General features: G+C 39.1%; 2 protein-coding genes across 2 annotated transcripts; both read left to right on the top strand.

The window, feature by feature from the left end:
• Window positions 1–1,726: 1,726 nt before the first annotated feature.
• Window positions 1,727–5,046, top strand: LOC108665590 (ankyrin repeat and SOCS box protein 13). Its single transcript, XM_018152364.2, has 6 exons — window positions 1,727–1,910; window positions 2,367–2,578; window positions 2,944–3,109; window positions 3,366–3,509; window positions 3,807–3,930; window positions 4,145–5,046. Exons 2-6 carry the CDS (start codon window positions 2,405–2,407, stop codon window positions 4,335–4,337), a joined length of 801 nt encoding a protein of 266 aa, XP_018007853.1. The 5' UTR covers window positions 1,727–1,910; window positions 2,367–2,404; the 3' UTR covers window positions 4,338–5,046.
• A 5,370-nt stretch (window positions 5,047–10,416) lies between these two features.
• LOC108665592 (facilitated trehalose transporter Tret1) lies at window positions 10,417–19,453 on the top strand. Its single transcript, XM_018152365.2, has 9 exons — window positions 10,417–10,746; window positions 11,067–11,462; window positions 12,160–12,288; window positions 12,452–12,658; window positions 13,603–13,799; window positions 14,392–14,542; window positions 15,106–15,249; window positions 18,003–18,106; window positions 18,569–19,453. The coding sequence occupies exons 1-9, from the start codon at window positions 10,662–10,664 to the stop codon at window positions 18,743–18,745; spliced, it is 1,590 nt and encodes a 529-aa protein (XP_018007854.1). The 5' UTR covers window positions 10,417–10,661; the 3' UTR covers window positions 18,746–19,453.
• The last annotated feature ends 240 nt before the right edge of the window (window positions 19,454–19,693 follow it).

The raw sequence follows: 19,693 nt of genomic DNA, 5'->3' as shown, positions 1-19,693 counted from the left end.
GGGTTAGGTTCCAGATAGCATAGTTCTCAAAATTTATCGTCGTACGACGCGTGGTCGTTTGACCGTAGGCTGATTCGACACACGGGACAGATACGGACGGCTCCGGCGCGCTCCGTCCCTGTGGTGTAAAATTTTTTCCCGTATGGGCAGACGACGCTGGGCCATACGACGTCAGGCTATTTTCCTGTGGGCTGATTGATCTAATTCAATAGATGTGATCTGTCTGGTGGTGTGAGTCTGATAATGTTACTGTCAAGAAGTGTTGTAGGTAGGCAACGTTCTTCAGGGAAGGGATCATGATAGTCCATTCGAAGCACGGCAGTGGTGGTCTCCGACAGGCGTCCCGTCAATATTTAGTTAGGTAGCTAGCTGCAATATGATGGGGTGCATGCCGGACTAGGGAATAATGTTTTAACTGCTATCTGGCAGTTAAAACATTAAAACAACCACTGCGGCATCTGGCACTGGCAGATGCAGTCATGCAGTATGGCCATGTTTACCTTTGGCTCTCTTATTTTGTGGCTGTGGACATGGCTTTGAATCAGCACTTGACTTCATTATTCATAGGCCGTCTGCCATCGTTATGCACTCTAGCCTCTAGGCCATTCTTATCTATGGAAAGGAATATGAACTAAGTGTGAAGTATGGCAAAGCTAGCCTCCGGCACAGGGGAAGAAAACATCTAGCCTACTCTGTGAGCCGCGACTGGATTTTTTGAGCCACGAACTAACAAATTTTCGAGCTGTAAGCCTTTTTCTCAAGCCGTGAAAAGCCATTCTCAAACCACAAACTGACAAACTCTTGCCGGCAATGGCACACGCATATCACGAATAGGCTAAGCTCACATTTTGCCCTAGCCAAACCTCATCTAGCCTAGCCCATACGAGGTTACGATTTACAAGCTGGGAGGCTAATAACACTAATTGTAGGTAGCCTGTAGGTACGGTGGCAGACTGACAGTACCTAAGGCTATTGGCTATTGTGTTGCAACTGTTGCCTGCAAAGATTTTTTAGTTTTTAGCTTATATGGGCTGCTAATGGGCATTCACCTGGTAATGGAGGCCTTGCGAGTTCACGAGTTCACGTCTCTTTTACATTTCATTGAAACGTGTGCTCCTGTGTGAATAAATAAATGAATCAAAATCAAAACTGCTTTCACAACCAATAATAATAATAGTAATAGCGGTTTCAGCATTTTAGTAGGTCATAGACGTAGACGGTGTGATAGACCTGTTGCCCATTCTTAACATTGCAGAACATTCACAGCATTTTGCGGGGCCAGGGGCAGGGTGGGCCTCAGACTCAAATAAATCAAATGTATGGTTTACAAGAGTCTCTTGACTTGAGATTGATTTCTAATGGTAATGTAAAGAACTAGATATGTGTTGATAACTTGATGCTACTAATTCATCATTAAAGCGGTATCCCCAGATTTCCATGCTCTGTTGTACAAGTGTAATTCATCACCTAAAATGAAAATTTTCAAGTAGCTAAAATGTGAAAACTTGCATCACATGAATTTCCCCATTACAAGCATGTAAAGAAATCTATCTGTGAACTTTTTTCCAGGAGTTACAGCCACAAAATAAAATTAATATAGAATCAAATTACTTTGCCACAAGTTTATTTGTTGAATTGTTGTAATTGTTGATAATCAATAATACCTAACAATTGATAATTATACAATTTTATAAAATGTAATATGAATTGCAGCATATTTTAAATTGTTTTTAAATTTCTCTTTGGTCCACAAAACATTTCTATAAATAATGTCTCTATGATGTATTGCAAGATGGCATCACATGTCATCCTGCCTTGATCAATGTACAGTGCAAGTGACAGCAAGATCCCAACTCTCTTGTCATAACTTGTGGTCTGTGCTGCATTGATGGATTTTGCAACCTATGGAAGTAAGTAAGGTATTTTATTCAATTCTTTATTTTTAATTTACTTTGTAAATCGCAATTGGTGTTTGTTGTATTGAATATGTGGATGTTGTTTTGTATTGCTCAGCCAACTTATAGAAAATGGCAACTTTGCCATTTTTGGTACTTGGACATTTGTAAAGTTATATATACTTTATTCTAAATATGAAATCTCAAAAATTGTTGAATTTTATGTTATTTATTAGGAGTTAACTTAACATTGAATATAAGAATTTTTGGTTATTATTTGTCTTTGATCTAAAATTAAATTATGGAAATTTTTAACTTGCGTTGGTCAGAAGTCCAGTCTCTGGGTGCTGGAATCACTTCATCAATGAATCTTCATTCAACAATATTTGTTTAGAATTGCTGCAATTGCACTGAGCTTTCTTTGAAACAAAATTATTTTCTAAAATTATGGAATATTTGAATATTTTACAGAGGATTCATGACCTTCTCATCACACCCCAGAGAGATCAATGTTTCCTCTACACGATGTTGTTATTTTTGGCAACGTTGAGCTTGTCAGGGAAGCTCTAGAAACTTACAAGGAAGTTGATCAATCGCACTATGATGGTGTTACACCTCTTCATATGGCTTGCCTGGCTGGACGCCTTGATATTGTAAAGCTGCTGATTGATCATGGTGCAAATGTAAGTGGTGCACTTGATATTTTCATGCAATGTAAACTTTTCTCATTTTCTTCCTACTTTTTTCCATTAATTGTAAATACTACATTTTAAGTATGACTAAAACTGTAAAAAACTAAAATAATTCACAAGCCACAAAGGTTTGAGATGCGTCTAATTGAAAGGATTTATTTGATGCCAATTACAAATCTGGTGATAAACTGATCTTGGAACAATTGAATGTGTCAAATTTAGCATCAACATTGTTTTCTCTTAACTTTGTGGTTTTAAAAAATTAGGAATATTGTTGGTTCAAAAATCACACAGTGCAAATTCTCTTTAAATTCTGATCTAAAGATGCAAAGTTATTTTCCAGTTTTGTTCCCTAGGTAGAGGCTACTTGCCAGGAGGGCAGTACACCACTGTGTGGGGCAGCTGCTGGCTGCCATCCTGAGATAGCAGCGCTTTTGCTAAAGTATGGAGCGCGCGTCAACCCACCTCTTCTGCTATCTACTCCATTGCATGAGGCCTGCATCAGAAGTAGTGCCAATCCAGGTAAGGGATTGAAAATATCTTTCAAGAAAATAATAAAAATAAAATAGGTATGATTCTTAATTTTCTCTATTTTCATTTTACTATGGTACTATGGCAGTATTATTACACTTGTTGTATTATATGATTTTTTGTTAAACATGTTTGTGCTCAATTTGTCACTAATGTTGTTAAACATAATTTTGTGTTAAAATTACATTAAAGTGTAAATAATGAACCACTCCATCAGAACTCTGATACTCTGTTCATATCCCTTTAGAGAACTGTTTGCAAGTAGTTCGGTTGCTGTTGGATCACGGAGCTGACATATCGTGCAGTGACAGCCATTACGGAACACCTCTTCATGCTGCCTGCTCCAAGAGGGAACCTAACCTACGTGTTATTGAGCTGCTGCTGCAAAGTGGTGAGTGGTGGAGCAGAAAAAAATTGTTAATGAGATACTCCTGCAATGAGGTGAGTGGTGCTGCAGGAAAAATGGTTCCCATATTAAGTCTATTAGAGCTATTTTGACTTTATGTTGGCCAAAATTAGTCCATGCCTCAGCACAGTTAATCACAAACAGAATATCAAACCAGCATTGGGCTAATTTAATTCAATGAGCATTTTTATTGGACTTTGGGAGGAACTAAATTGTACGCATTAACTATCATTGGAAAGGACTTTCTCAAAACACAGTTAACTATTTTTTTCATTTCTGCAGGATCCAACCCCAACTGCCTCCAATACCACCGCACACCCCTACACCTAATTGCAGAGAATAGTCAGAGCTATGATTGTGCTCTGACGCTGATAAGCTATGGTGCTGATATCAACCTAACCAACTGGTGAGAGATTATCCATATCAATTCATTGATTCCTAAGCATACTTGTATAATTTTCTGACTCGAATTGTGAAATTATTTTCTCTTGATTTTTGATATGTGATAATTCTGGACATAGAACCTTGAATTGAACCATTATCAGTACTAATTAACCTAGGAGCTATTCATTCTGTACTGTGTAATTGTTTGAAATTACTCTGGAAAAAAACTTGAGCAGGCGCGACAAGCGTGCCATTGATCTGGTGCCTAAGGGCACGCTTCTTCACGACTTGTTGTTGACGTGTGGACACCAGCCTCTCCCTCTACAGCACATGGCTCGACTCGCCGCTCGCAAGGCGCTCGGCAGAGACAGGCTGAAACATGTTAATGACTTGCTAATACCTGCTGGTCTAAAGAGATTCCTGCGATAGCCACATGTTGTTATCTACTTTATTGGCAGCTAGGAGTTCTTGGTTGATTTTGTTTATAGTGGTCTGTTGATCACGTGTGACAGGTGTGAGCAGCATGTCTGTTGATCACGTGTGACAGGCGTGAACAGCGTGTCTGTTGCTCACACGTGACAGGCGTGAACAGCGTGTCTGTTGATCACACGTGACAGGTGTGAACAGCGTGTCTGTTGCTCACACGTGACAGGTGTGAACAGCTTGTCTGTTGCTCACGCGTGGCAGGCGTGAACTGCATGTCTGTTGATCACGCGTGACAGGTGTGAACAGCGTGTCTGTTGATCACGCGTGACAGGTGTGAACAGCGTGTCTGTTGCTCACGCGTGACATGTGTGAGCAGCGTGTCTGTTGCTCACGCGTGACATGTGTGAGCAGCGTGTCTGTTGATCACGCGTGACATGTGTGAGCAGCGTGTCTGTTGATCACGCGTGACATGTGTGAGCAGCGTGTCTGTTGATCACATGTGACAGGTGTGAGCAGCGTGTCTGTTGATCACGTGTAACAGGTGTGAACAGCGTGTCTGTTGCTCACGCGTGACAGGAGTGAGCAGCGTGTCTGTTGCTCACTCATGAGCAGCATTTTTCACTCCATCGTTATTGGTAATTTTAGACGAGAACCCCGTGTGAGATTTGTGATATTTATTTATAAGGTAACGAAATTATACCCATCATAGTTATATATATGTTTTATTCACCTTCACATTTTCTTCCGTGCTGCACCATGTGCGAATCTAAACATGAGTTTCGTTATGATGTCATGTAGAGAGCTTTCACGAAAATAAGAAAGTATCGATTTGAAAGTGGTTTCAAAAAAGAACATTGAAAAAGTATGTGTGGTTTGACTTAAGTTCTGAAACTCAAACAACATGGAATTTAATTTAAAATCGAAAAAAATATTTTGAAACATAATGTATTTTTCAGTACATGCAAGCATACTATTGACGTTTAATCTACTTTGCAATAGCAAATAAACCTGATTGTAATCGCAATTCTTTCCATCTTGAATGTGAGAAAATATTTGTTCTAGTGCAGGCAAACGAAGAAATATGTTCTGGATTGCTAATGCGACGTAAGTATTTGTGGTGTCAGCGTTGAGTAGGCTAGATCTATCCTGTCGCCCATTCTTGAAAACGGATTTCTTGCAGCTTGCTGGGGATTCAAACCCTCATCTCACCGCTCTAATCTTCCTCTTCTCAACCACTTCCCCGATTGTGGCCTGAACAGTCATATGAAGCTGGGACCGAACCTGCATCTCACACACAGCTCCAATCAGGGTACTGCGAACTATAACCAATGGACCATCCTGTCCCATGCATGCCAGGCTGTCAGCATGTATATTTTTCCGTCTGTATGTAATTAATTACTTATGTAACCTTTTCCCCCATCATAAGTGAGTTTTTATAGCATAGCGTTTCACGTCGTTTTGCTTCGTCTCATAAATCTACTTAGTCACTAAAGAAGATTGACGATCTATATCGTTCAGTTAGCTTGAACGCAGCGTCCGACAGTGTTGAGTAACCGGACACTAAGTACGTAGCCGTTATTCCAGTCTAGTGCAATAGATGACCCTTGAAATGACGAAGCTTCTCGTCGTTGAGAATCATATTAGGGCAGGGTGGCCCAGTGGTTACAGTTCAGAGTACCAAGATTGGAGCAGAGAGACGTGGTTCGATCCCAGCTCTGTGCGCCAGTTTCTGGTCAGAATCGGCAAGGAGGCCGGGCGGTTAAGCATAGCCTGTCTCTTATACACATCTAGATGTGTATAAGAGACAGACCCATCACANTGAGGTCATCTGCATATGAGGCGATGTTAGGGGTCGGAACAGGTATGTCCGAGATGAAGTAGTTAAATAGGGCTGGCGAGATGACCGAGCCTCGGGGAACTCCAGAATGGATTGTTCTGAAGGGGGACCTTGTTCTCAGATAGAGGCAGGAAGCCATCCTGCCTCTAAGGTAACAGCACAGCCAGCGGACCAGATTATGGTGTAGGTCTGAGGCCGCGATCATGCTAAGGAGGAGAGGGTGGTCGACACTATCGAAAGCTTTCGATAGGTCGACCGCAGCTGCCACTGTATACGTGCTGGAGGACGGCGTGAATTGAAACCCGTCGCAATCTGGTGCGCGATCGGGAGAAGGGCGGTGACTGTCGAGTGTCCCGATTTAAAGCCATGTTGCGAAGAAACCGTGACAATTGGTTTTCATCACTCTTTTTATCTTCGAACCACCCAGATAATCGTGCCTCACCAATCCTGACGATAGAGCCTGAAAGAAGCCAAGTGATCGTGCTTAACTTGACCGATTTTGCGAACAAAACTACGCTTATCCCGCTAGCGCACAATCTTCACCTAACCATCTACCAGCTACAGTGGTAGTACTTGGGAAGAAAGAGAACCATAATGGCTAAATACCGCTCTTCCTTCAATGTTGGAATGGATACTTATCGGTGAGTCGGACCTTTTTCTTTCTCATGCACTTTTCTTGTTTTATAAATGTAAAACGCAAAGCCTTCGGATTAATTTTTCGGCTTCGAAATCCTCATTTATTTTTTTTTTGTAACTGTTTTGATATACGTTTGATTTATTGTGTATATTTTGACTCGTGATTTACATTTCAGCTTCAGGGGCTATAGACGATACTAAACGGTGGAGGTTTGAAAAAGATCGAATAAATCTTGACGACAAATTTGCGATATCTCTAGGAGCAAATTACCTTCTTGTAACACTTTCACGAGATTATAACGACTTATTTCTTCCTGTCATTTAGTTGTTTTTAGTTGTCATTAGTAAATTTTACAACTCTCATAGTGATTGCAAAATTTTTTTTTTTTTTCAGGTACTGCAGAAAATTTCCCCATGCTCGTTGCAGGCCTGCTTCTCACGTGGACTCTTCTGGGGCTGAACGGGGAGGCCGTCAACACATACGATGGAGAATTTGCATCCGCAGACGTCAGCCAAACAAGGTTGTCACAAAAAGGCCGAAAAATATTTTTGTTGTTGAAAATTTTTTTTCGTTATTTGACAAATATATATGTCATTGTTTAAATATTTGTCACAGTAGTTTCACAACTGCAGTGTTTTTTGGAGTTTACTTCTACTTCCTCTACATTGACGAAACGTCAATGTGGAGGAAGCATTTTTTCGTGGACACCTCATATCTGCATCCTACTTTTCTCATTTGTATTCAGCATCGTTGCCGGCACCATTCCGTTCATTCTTGTTGGTAAGTCATGACGATCTTGTTTTAATGGTCGTAATTTAATCTTCACTCCATGAAGATCGTGACATTCAATGGCAATAGCAATATCCACGGGTTTTATAGACTCGGCTAATATTTTTTTAATTACTCAATACGATGGATTGATTCTGTGCACGAATTTAGAAATGATATCTTTATTCAGAAATGCTGACCATGGTATGTGTACTACGTTTGGAAGACCAATACTGTTTACGTTTTTAATGACATAAGTTAAAACATGTGTTACATGAGTTAAATAGTATATTGTGCGTTCCTTGATGATTTTTTGTTCTAATTTCAATATTTCAATGTACGTCGTACAAAAGAAGTGCTGCCGCCTGCCGTCGAGAATCAAGCTTCGGCTCTCGCGGTGATCGTTCATTGGAGCACTGCATTTTTCACCGTATTCGCTTTCGATCCTTTGCAGGTGCTAAGGCATATTAATAGTGCTTGCTCAAAGTTTATCATGTCGTTCGATAAATTTTTTCTTCCTATACCGTATATAATTATTGAATTAGCAGCATAAACCTGCCCTGTGATAATGAATTTATTTCAATATTAATTTGTTTGGAATTTATCAAGTGATGTTGAAACTGATATTTTAAAAAATTGTCTTCTCCAACATACATATAATTCTGTATGCCGCCATAAGCATTGAGTCGCACAGCTCATATATCAGCCAATACTGTTGATTAATTTTCGTTTATTTCAGACGTTCTTGAACCCTTGCGGATTTTACTGGTTACTCACAACGTTCTTCATATTAGCATAAATCTTCTCATGAGTGTTTTTCTAAGAGACCAAACGCAAAACTTTATTGTAGATCTCAAACATGTACCGAGCACGAGCCGTTATCAACCCATATACGCTATATAGCCCCCGTCAACCCATACGCTAGCTCCCGTCGACCCATTCGCTAGCTCCCGTCAACCCATTCGCTAGCTTTCTTCAACCCATTCGCTAATTTGATGATGCATGTACCACTTTCATCAAAGTTCTCATTTCGTCTGTGATACAATTTGGTCAATTAATTAATTTTTTCTAATTTAATTTATTTCTATGAAAATACTTTAGATGAAAACAAATCAAATTTCCATGAAGTATTCGATTAGTATAGTCGAACTAGAATCGACTATAGACGCTGTTTCCCGGTACGTAGAGATGCATTATAGACGGCTAAAATTGGCAATGACATTATTCAGTAATTCAATATCTTAACATTTCAATCAAAACACGGTGAACTGTGAGTCGAAATATTTAAATTTGAATCGTTGTACAAGAAAGTGAATGGACTTGGTATAAATGTTGCATTTAAATTGTTGTCGTCATATTGTTGCTGTGTCGCTCGGATCGGGCAGCAAGTGTTATTTTTGCTAAATAAATATTCATATGCCTTTAGTTTATGCTTCTTGAATCAATATCACTAAAATTTAACATTAGTATAGATAGAAGGTTAGGTAATTAGGTTGTTGTTCACCGAGTCCCTATCATAAGTCCATTTATTAATTAGCTGGCTGCGATTCAACTTCTATGCGTATTAATCGTGAAATCATTCGTTTGTTCAATATTGAAGCACTTGACTGACTTGACCAGTCATGAAATATCTAATCTAGGGTTTTTTTGCCGTTATCAGCTGAGATAAATTGAGAAATACTTGAGACTAACTTCAATATTTGTTTTTTACCTGTCAAAATTTGAGCGTCCCTGCAATTATTCGAACAAATTCATTGCAGGAGCGTACGATAGGAAAGATTTATTGATGCATGTTTACTCCCTGGCTGCTCAAGTGGTTAAGATCACCATGATTGGAGCTTTGAGTTGAGGGTTCGAATACCGCAGCTAAGAGTAAAATATTTTGGTTGAAATCGGTGATTTAGCCGTGTGGTTACGAATCGGTGACAGCCTATCTTTTTCAGACACTCCTATTTTTTGGCACCCTAAATCTGACACCCCTATTTTATTCCAATTATCCGACCCCATGTACGACCATCCAAGGTTCATGGACGTAAACGGTATAGAATAAATTATTCATCGTGGTATAGAAAAGTCATTATATCGCTAGCTTATAGACTTGTTTCGAAGTAGACGATCGTCTACTTCGTCTACGATCCTCGAGGGGCTCGGTTACGTCATGTCTTCCTGTAGCTAGCTACAGCTAACGTCTGACAAAGCATGCTAATGAAACGCATTTAATCTCACACTCACAGTATCCTGACTTGAATGACGGTAATTTTTTTAGTGTTATGGTAATGTTTTTATTCTTCTGAAACCTTTCATCCAAGTGTGTGCTGCTTAACTAGGTCGACACTGATAGCCTAGCAATGCACCGGCGGTAATTGTGCAGTGAGTAAACTAATCTAATCGCGGTTTCATAATTGAATATGTCACTTTTCAAGTGCGCTATTTTTCAGGCTTGTCACTCGAGCCTGATTTTCTACCACCACTGAGGCTTGATGACATCAACGATGAAAAGTTTTCTCCGCTTCATCGAGAGTAAATGTATATGCTCTTCGCATCCGGCTTCATTTATGCTGAAAGGAACATATTTCTTCTAATGTTTTGTTTAATATTATTCCATGAGAACCTAATATATAAACTAAAATTTGTTAACTTCATCCAAAATAAAGACTCATTCATGACTTTTGCAGCATCTGAAATGAACAGCATGATATTCCGATCTGACTGTACTTTTCTCATGACAATGAAGTCTGGCATCACTGTTATCAAGATAAGCTGACAGTTTAGGACAAACTTGCATTGATGGACATTCAACTGAAACCGGGCATTACTGTGGTTTGTATGCGAGACGAGCTCGGTTCAAAATGCTCAGCGTTTCAGGGTCCAAGATATACGCGCGACGTTTTTACTAGGAATACATCCTTTTTTCATAACTAATCTGTCAACCGTGAAGTTAGTGTAGTTACTGTTCAGTTTTTCGAGTACCGAAATTAGTTCAACCAGCTGTTTAAGGACTAAATTTTACGCACATACTTTGAAATTGCGGACTGGCGAGTGAGCTGAAAGAATGAAAATTTTGCAGTAATTGTGTATCATTAAAATGCCATCTACGCGTCAATCTCTGCACATAACTGTGGGCACCCCGCGGCCTGCTCGCAGACGCCAATATTTTGCTGCCATTTCCGGTGAGAAGCGAAGTATAATTATTGTTTATTTTAAATGAGATACATTTTAAGAAAATATTATTCATCTTATTACGGAACATGACCTCTATTATTTTCACGATTTTCAGATTGTTTTTAGCAGATACTTCAAGTTGGGGAACGACGTTCGTATTCTCGGTCACGTGTTTTTGGGAAACAATTATTTTTGTTAATATTTGCACGTATCTTGTAAAGTTCATTAGTGTTATATTTTTAGACAAATATCAAATTTCACTTATATGATTACATTTTGTTGAAATCATACATATTTTAACACGGGTTATTTCCTAACATTTCACCAGCATCAATAGGAGCCTTGACTGTAGGCTCAATAATTGGGTATGCCTCTCCTGCAACATCGCAGCTGCGTCAACCCGAAATAAACAATTCTTCAGAAATCATTAATTCCACTTACGCAACGCAATGTGTAGAAACAACTTTCCACTCGCCTCGAGACTTCATTCTATGTTCCTACGAATCGGTCGCTTCGTTCTTCATGGCCACGACCACAGACCAGAAAATGCTTCCGTCCGAATCAGTTACGCTGAGCAGCTCTCAACTGTCGTGGTTCTCATCCGCATTTAGCATCGGCGCTCTCATCGGCGGAGCTTTTGCAGGCGTCCTCATACAGCACGCTGGCCGGAAAGGTGGAATGCTTCTATCTGTAGCGCCTTGCATCGCCGGATGGCTTGCTTTGGGTACGTGTGATTATATTTTTTATTATATTATATTTGTATCATTAATTTAAGTTTTCTTGACGCTTGAGTATCGGGACTGACACGAGAGGGAGACTAACGTTTAAGAGGAAAATATCAGTTGGATATTTTTTTCTATTCTATATGAACATTCTTTCCGCTAACTTATTTAACGATTAACGAAAATTAACACTTGAAATGTTTTCGGATTATAAATCGGTATTAATAGAAATTTTGCCTCGTATACCGTATTCGACTTGCAGTTATATGTGCGGCATAAGCTGAGAGTGATGGAGCATGCGTATCTATTGCCATCGGGCATCACGCACGCTGGCATATCTGAAAGCTTCTCGAGGAAATGACTGCATGCTCGTATCTTGAATTCCTACTCGTATCTTTCCTCCGAAATGAGTAATCAAAATGATAGTTATGGGAACCATTATTGTGATTATAGAGAGTTCTCGTTGACCCAACGCCTTGTTCGCTTCCTTATGGGCTCGCTGGCTGTTGCGTGGTTTTGAAAAACATTGTAATTTACTACGTATGTTAAGCAGTTCTTCCTAGGTATAAATTTTCCTGGATGTTCTCACGAGTTGTGTGATTAACTATGTCCTTAACCATTTAGAGTTCCATAAAAAACTCGGACAATGATCTTGATACTGAAACATTTTGAATATAAATTGTCATTTGAACTTCTTAGGATTCGGAAGATCGTTCTGGGCCCTGGTGACGGGGCGCACGTTAACAGGCATGTTCACGGGCATTACATGTGTCGCGGTCAACACGTACATCGGAGAGATCTCCTCTAGTGACATACGTGGCATGCTTGGTAAAAATTCAACCACAACCTATAGCGTTTGAGGTATTTTTAAATAACCAGGCAAAACTCATGTTGTTATCTAATATTGGCGCGCTGTTGCTATCAGGCGCGCTGTTGGTAAACAAAGATAAAATTGGAAACGGTATCATGTATTTTCATGTTTTTGCTGCAGGTACTTCGTTTCAACTGATGCTGGGTACAGGCATCGTTTATAGCTACTCCTTCGGTGCCCTCGTGTGGTGGGATGACCTGGCATTCATCTGTTGCGTTCCTCCAGCAGTTTTCTTTGTTCTGGTATTTTTCAACCCCGAGACCCCAGCGTTTCTCGTGACCAAAGGACGAAAAGAAAAGGCTGAAGAGACCCTTCAGCAGCTGAGAGGTCTATTGTAACGTACACTAGCTTTAAAAAAAAATATTTCATCGTCATTTTCTTTGAATGTCTTGCTTAAAAAACGTTATTGATGGAGCTATAAATATATTTTACTAATAGTAAAAATCAAACCTACAAGATAATTATGAACATAATACTAAAGGAATTTAAAAGCAAAGAATACACCAAGCAAATTCACCATATCGATATTGAAAACGTTTCGGAGTCCAGCTCCATCATCAGTTCGAAAAACTAAAAATGAATAAAATCATATTATTATATCAAAATTCTAAGACAGACATAAAACCTAAACAAGACCTAACATTATTTAAAAAAGCACTCGATTGGAACAACTTAGTCCTGGGTACACGAAAAGAACATAAAAGCCTAGCGATTCACTATTTCCAGAATATATGAACTAAACGCATTATTGAGACACGGTTTTCGTTTGAAGATATGTAGAGATTTCAGAGATGCGTTTAGTTCATATAATCTGCAAATAGTTTATCACTAGGCTTTTATGTTCTTTTCGTGTACCCTAGGACTAAGTTGTTCCAATCGAGTGTTTTTTTTATATAATGTAAGATCTTGTTTAGGTTTTATATCTGTCTTAGAATTTTTATATAATAATACGATTTTATTCATTTTTAGTTTTTCGAACTGATGATGGAGCTGGACTCCGAAACGTTTTCAATATCGATATGGTGAATTTGCTTGGTGTTTTCTTTGCTTTTAAATTCCTTGTGAACTTGCGACATAAGCAGGCTGATAATATAAGTACTAACATAATACGACTAATACGTATAATATATCCGATACATATAATACTTCTGATACGTAATACTGCTTATAAATAATTAGAAAATTGAACTGGACTGATTGTTGTAGATAAAATTGGTTGCCTCATAAGAAATATTAATTTATGTTGTTTAACATTAAGGGAAATTTCGCAGGACGCTCATGGGACGTATTGCCGGAGCTGAAACTGCTGGAGGAGGCCGCTGCGGAGGCGAAGCAACATAAGATGAAGATGTCAGATTTGTGTTCGTCACACGTCGCCCGTCCACTCGTCATCGTGCTTGGTCTCATGGCCTTTCAACAGCTCTGTGGCATCAACGCCTTCGTCTTTAATCTTGACACTATATTTAAGGTGACGTCATACCCAGGAATTTATTATGACATTGAAGGTGCTTAACCGAGTGCTCAAATAACGAAATCAACTTGTAACATTTCTTTACGAGGTTAAAAGATAACAGTAAATTAGCCTGAAAAATTAACCATTCTGAGAGTTCTAACAGGTGTTTATTTGGTAGGTATGCTTATAATCTTTATGCAGGGGGCAAGCAACGTATTTTAACGCGTGTAACACCCATGTTTATACAAAACGAGCGTTTCCATTAGAGTTATTGCATTTTTTCGGGTATGCTTATAACATAGTGACATAACATTGTGATCTCGGCGCTGAAGTGTAGGCCTGATGTGGCCTGTCGCCGATTCTTTTCCTTTTCGTGCCTTGTTCACAGAAGATCTAAAATCGTGTCATTTGATCGGACCTTTTTATGACTGACGATACTTTGAAATAGAGACTAGACTTCCACATGGTTCGACATGGTGCTAGGCATTTCAAATCTGAACATATATTTTTCCATAGTTATAGCCTGTTTTCAGGTATGCTTATTACCATCATGCTGACGCAAGCAACGTATTTTAACGCATGTAACGCCCATGTTTCTAAACCTAAGAGTGCGGGAAGCGGTCTGTCTTCAGAGGTCAGTAGCATCTTATGCGCGCTGGTGCAGACCCTGGCTACGTTCATTTCCTTCTTCTTGGTTGAAACTGCAGGCAGGAAGCTTCTGCTTGTCATATCGGCTGTCGTTATGGGACTCAGTCACGGTAAGATTCATATCATTAACATTATCATCATATCACGGTAAGATTCATATCATTAACATTATCATCATATCACGGTAAGATTCATATCATTAACATCATCATCATATCACGGTAAGTTTCATATCATTAACATTATCATCATATCACGGTAAGATTCGTATCAGATTGAAGTTGAATATATCGAGTCACGGTGATAAGAATAAGATGATTAATTCACAGTAGGATGAATCTCATCAACCAAGATGAAAGATGAATATATAGAGAGTTACGGTATGGTTTATCTCGTCAATGATGAATATATTGACATTTTGTTGAATATATTGACCCATGATAATTTGGGTCAATAAGCCGGTTTTTGTAGAGTAAAACCACAAGAAAAATTTCAAACGGTGAACGATTAATTGTATGGAGAAATTGATTATTATTAATACCGGCTAGAAGAATATGCCTAATCATTCATCAATGAAAGTAGAGCATCGCAAGTTCTGCGTAAGCGATAATGATTACCATAAATTGCTTAATCACCTGATATCATTAAAATTATTAATATCTCAACATTCCAGCATGCGTTGGTCTCTTCTTCTACCTGTTGGAGACAGATGAGGCTTGGACACAACAATATCTTTCATGGCTACCCTTGCTGGCAGTGATGGTGTTCCAGGTGGCATTCTCCGCGGGATATGGACCTGTACCATGGGTCATGATGAGTGAGATAAACTAATATTATAATAACCCATGAGTGAGATGAACTACTCGTCTTGGTATTGTTTAGTAATTTCGGCGCTGAAGAAGCTGGCTCATAAGGCCTATTGCCGATTCTTGTACTTTTCGTAATTTGTTTACAGGGGAACTAAGAACCGACTTTTTGACCATATCTTTTCTAAATTGGCGTTGTTTTGAAATTCATGTATGTATCTGGTAGACGTTTGTTAGGTCCGTAAGGTCCTGGGCATTTCAAAACTGAACATATGCGACTTCATACCCTTGTCTAGTTTGTTCTTGAACAAAAAGTTTTTCATTTCACGTCCAATTTTCTGACTGCTTAATTTGTGCTACATTTTGTTCTTTTTCCATACATTTCTAGTGCCACCGCAACAACTACCAGTCTTGAAAAGTTATATACATTTATCAGCGCAATCAAATTTATCATTTATTTATTTATTTATTTATCATTTATCTTTTATCAAACACGAGATCATTCAATAATCGGAATAAAACCTCTTTTCAGCAGCGCAATTCTTGGAAATTTTGTGCTTCCATCCTTAGTCTGTTAATTTTAAATCCATAAAGAATTTAAAAGCAAAAAAATCGTCAAGCAAATTCACCTTATTTTCATTTAAAATTTTTCGGAGACCAGCTCCGAAAAATGATGAGCTTGTGTTGGAAGAGCTTCGCCCCGAGGTTCTATTGGGCAAAAGCCACCACCAATTATTGTTTTTCAGTAGGTATTGAGGGCTATCCTGAAAAGAAGCCTCGGAAGCTTGATCGTTTGAATTTTGCGAAAGGAGACTATGCTGAACTCCGTGAAGCAGTGAGTGCGGCGAATATTTCGGACTGAATTAAGGACATGATTGTGGCTGATTCATGGTCATTTCTCAAAGACACGGTTATGTCTGCAGTTGATGCGTGTGTACCTATGATAAGGCTTGGTAGAGTCAACAAGTCCAAGTGAATGAATAGTACAGTTATAGCTAAGCTAAAGACCAAGAAGGAAGCCTACAAGCGTTATTTACGAACTCGCAGCGATGTTGATTATAACCTGTACGCGGGACGGGAGCTCGAATTCAAACTGAAAAAATCTGTCACACCGCAGTTAAAAACTTTTTTACTGCCATTTTTTGTACGCTATCTTTTTGTACGCTAGTTCAAAGTGCAATGCAAATGACGGTATTTCAGATTTGGAATTAGATCAACACAAGATATCCTCTGATGAGGGCAAGGCTAACGTTCTTATTCAGTTCTTAGCAGTCTGTTCATAGATAAGGACTTGAACTGTATTCCAGCTATTGAGGAGCGCCCAGTAGGCTCGAAGTTAACAGGTTTTGAAATACATGAAGTGGTTCTCAAGCGCCTGGGCGATTTGAATCCCAACAAGTCATGTGGACCAGACGGCTTCCACTCTAGATTGCTTAAAGAGTTAGCAACCGTCCTGGCCGGCCCTCTGACAGTGTTTTCAAAAAAAAAAAACCTTGAACGAAGGTACTTTGCCGGCCGATGGGAAAGATGGTCAAGTGACACCATTGTTCGAAAAAATGTGACAAGAGTAGCCCCGGTAACTACTGCCGTGTCAGTCTCACAAACGCGGATTGTAAGGTAATGGAATTGAATCTGCTATAGGTAATGGAATCTGTAGTGAGGGATAGGACTATCGATCACTTGCCTGTTAACCATCTCCTATCAGACTGTCAACATGGTTTTTACTGCCGGTAGATCCTGCACCGCTAACATCTTATCTACGTTGAATGATTGGACTGGCCTGCTGTAGGAAAGGGAGCCAGTGGATGCAGTGTACCTCGATTCTGGCGAAGCATTTGACATGTAGTGTTCCGCATGAGCGGCTGTTGCGTAAAGTGCAGCCTTTTGGAATGGAGGAAAACGTACTCCAATGTATCAGAGATTTTCTGGTAGGAAGACGATAATGCGTCAGTGCGGAACCGTATCAGACTGCTTAACAGTGCGTAGTAGCGTGCCACAAGGAAGCGTTCTTGGGCCTCATTTGTTCGTTGCTTTCATAAACGATCTGCCAGAAGTAGTGTCAAGCGTGTGCTCAATGTATGCCGATGACACAAGAGTTTATAATACAGTTAAGGTTGTGTCCTATAAATTTCAATTGCAAGATGATCTTGATAGTTTAGTTAACTAGGCTCATATGTGGCAGCTGCGTTTTAATGCTGGCAAGTGCAAAGTAATTCACCTGGGGAAGAACAATGAACAGAAAGATTACAGTATACAGGGGCCACAGCTATAAACTAAAAAAAATTGCGTTGCAACTCATCCACGTGACAACATTTCCCCACGCTTCGAGTCACCGACATGTGGAACAGCCTATCCCTGATTACATCGATGACGCTTCGAGTAGAAAGGCTTTCAAGAACAGACGAGATAAAGCTAAGGAGAAATATATGTTCAGACTTGAAATGCGTAGCACCGTCTCGAACTTAATGGAAGTCAAGTAGCTATTTCAAACTATCGTCAGTTTTGAAAATATCCGCTCAAAGGACCCGTTTTTAGATCGCCTGTGAAGAAGTGATCATTTCCCGTTCAACAAACTCTTGACCTGTCGCCGACAAGCCACATCAAAGGCCTATTCTTCTGCGCTAACATCACTATGATGTTATATTATATAGTTTGAGAATCTATATTCATGATTTATAAGTACGATGTTGACATCGTTTCTTTCTGCATAGTTTGTTTAATGAAATAAATTTTAGCAATTTGTAAACATAGGTATATTTTCCAGGCGAATTGTTTCCACCTCGCATCCGTGAGACCGCCAGCTCGCTAGCTACCGTCACCAACTGGACAGCTTCCTTCTTCGTCATATTCTCTTTCGAGCCGCTACAGGTAACCGTATTATGAATAATATATTTAAGCATATTGTGACAAAAAGTTGCTGTATCATATTGTGAAAGATAATCTGAACTATATTTTCGTCTTCTATACCATCCATTTAGTGTTAGCCGTAAATTTCGAGACTGAGCCATAACTAAATCTATTGATTGTCTTAAGCCATTGAGTTTGCGGTATGTGCCGTAAATGTACCAGAAGTTTTCTGAGTAATACATTTAATGATCTCGGACACTCGTTTCTTGCTATAAAATATTAATTTTTCGGATCTGTTCATTTAGCATTTATTTGTACAATACATTGAAGATTGAGAGCTGTAGAATTCATGATATAAACAAGTCAATAATCTTATCAGCAATATTTGTTTACAGGTATTTCTTTATTATATAAACCATTTCACTATCGGTGGTATCTTGGGTTAATTTTTTCTTGGCTGTTAAATTTTTTTTATTCCAATAGGCATCCCTGGGAAGTTACGGCTTTTATTGGCTCTTCGCGTGCATCTGTGTGGTGGCCACGATTTTTTCTGCTACTGTGGTTGTGGAGACCAAAGGAAAAACTTTCGAAGAAATTGGCGAAATTTTCTCCTCAAAAAATCGTCTATCTTCTTCCTCAGATACGGAAGCTCGGTATTGATTTTTTTCTGTAATACGGAAACTCTGGATTAATTTTATCCTTTAATAGAGGAGCTTGGTTTTAATAATTGTAAGGCTGCTTCCGTTGTAATTCAGAAGACCATTGCAAATTCATACTAAACGACAATGCCAGCAAATCGAATAATCGAATCGATGTAAATCCGCGATGCAAATTGCAAATTAAATCTAAATCGAATAAGACGGTTCACGAACATAGTAAGCAAAAGATTATATTGAAAATTATTAGTTCAGTACATTCCGTGGCGTCGAAAATCTCCTCGGGTTTAAAAATAGCTACTGGACAATAACGATTCATTAGAAAAAATAACATGATGCATTATAATTAATCGTGAAATGATCATTTGGAAGATATGAAAAGAAGCTAGAAGAGATATGTGAAAAGCGCTCAAGTAAAGAACGTTCATATCGCGATTTGTGTACTATTTACAATAGAACATTACAATAGAACATTTGTGTTCTATTTATAAGTCATTTGACATTGGTTTCATTTGATCACTCGAGTATCCTTGACCCTGAATTTAATGAATTATTTCTATCCGTTCGAAACGAGAGTCCAAGTCTGTGTAATAAATGAGAGTCCAGGTCTGTCTAGTGTGGCAAGCCCGACGGTCATTTGCCTCCACGAAATTCAAGATAAGAGGATTAGCCTTACCGGAGGACATGTTTTAAAAGACAATTTCATTTTTTCGGTCCTCTTTGATATCCTTATGGAGAGAAATTATACAGCGAGATAATGAAATAATTTGACTGTAATTTGATGTGATTTTGTGTAGGTCATGCTGACCTTGTGTGGGTCATGCTGACCTTGTGTGGGTCATGCTGACCTTGTGTGAGTCATGCTAACCTTGTGTGGGTCATGCTGACCTTGTGTGGGTCATGCTGACCTTGTGTGGTCATGCTGACCTTGTGTGAGTCATGCTGACCCAGT

The sequence above is a fragment of the Hyalella azteca genome, unplaced genomic scaffold (assembly GCF_000764305.2).
Source record: "Hyalella azteca isolate HAZT.00-mixed unplaced genomic scaffold, Hazt_2.0.2 contig3061, whole genome shotgun sequence".
In the NCBI taxonomy this organism is placed as follows: domain Eukaryota; kingdom Metazoa; phylum Arthropoda; class Malacostraca; order Amphipoda; family Hyalellidae; genus Hyalella; species Hyalella azteca.
The sequence above is the reverse complement of the archived record's forward strand: the minus strand, read 5'-3'. Positions and strand labels throughout refer to the sequence as shown.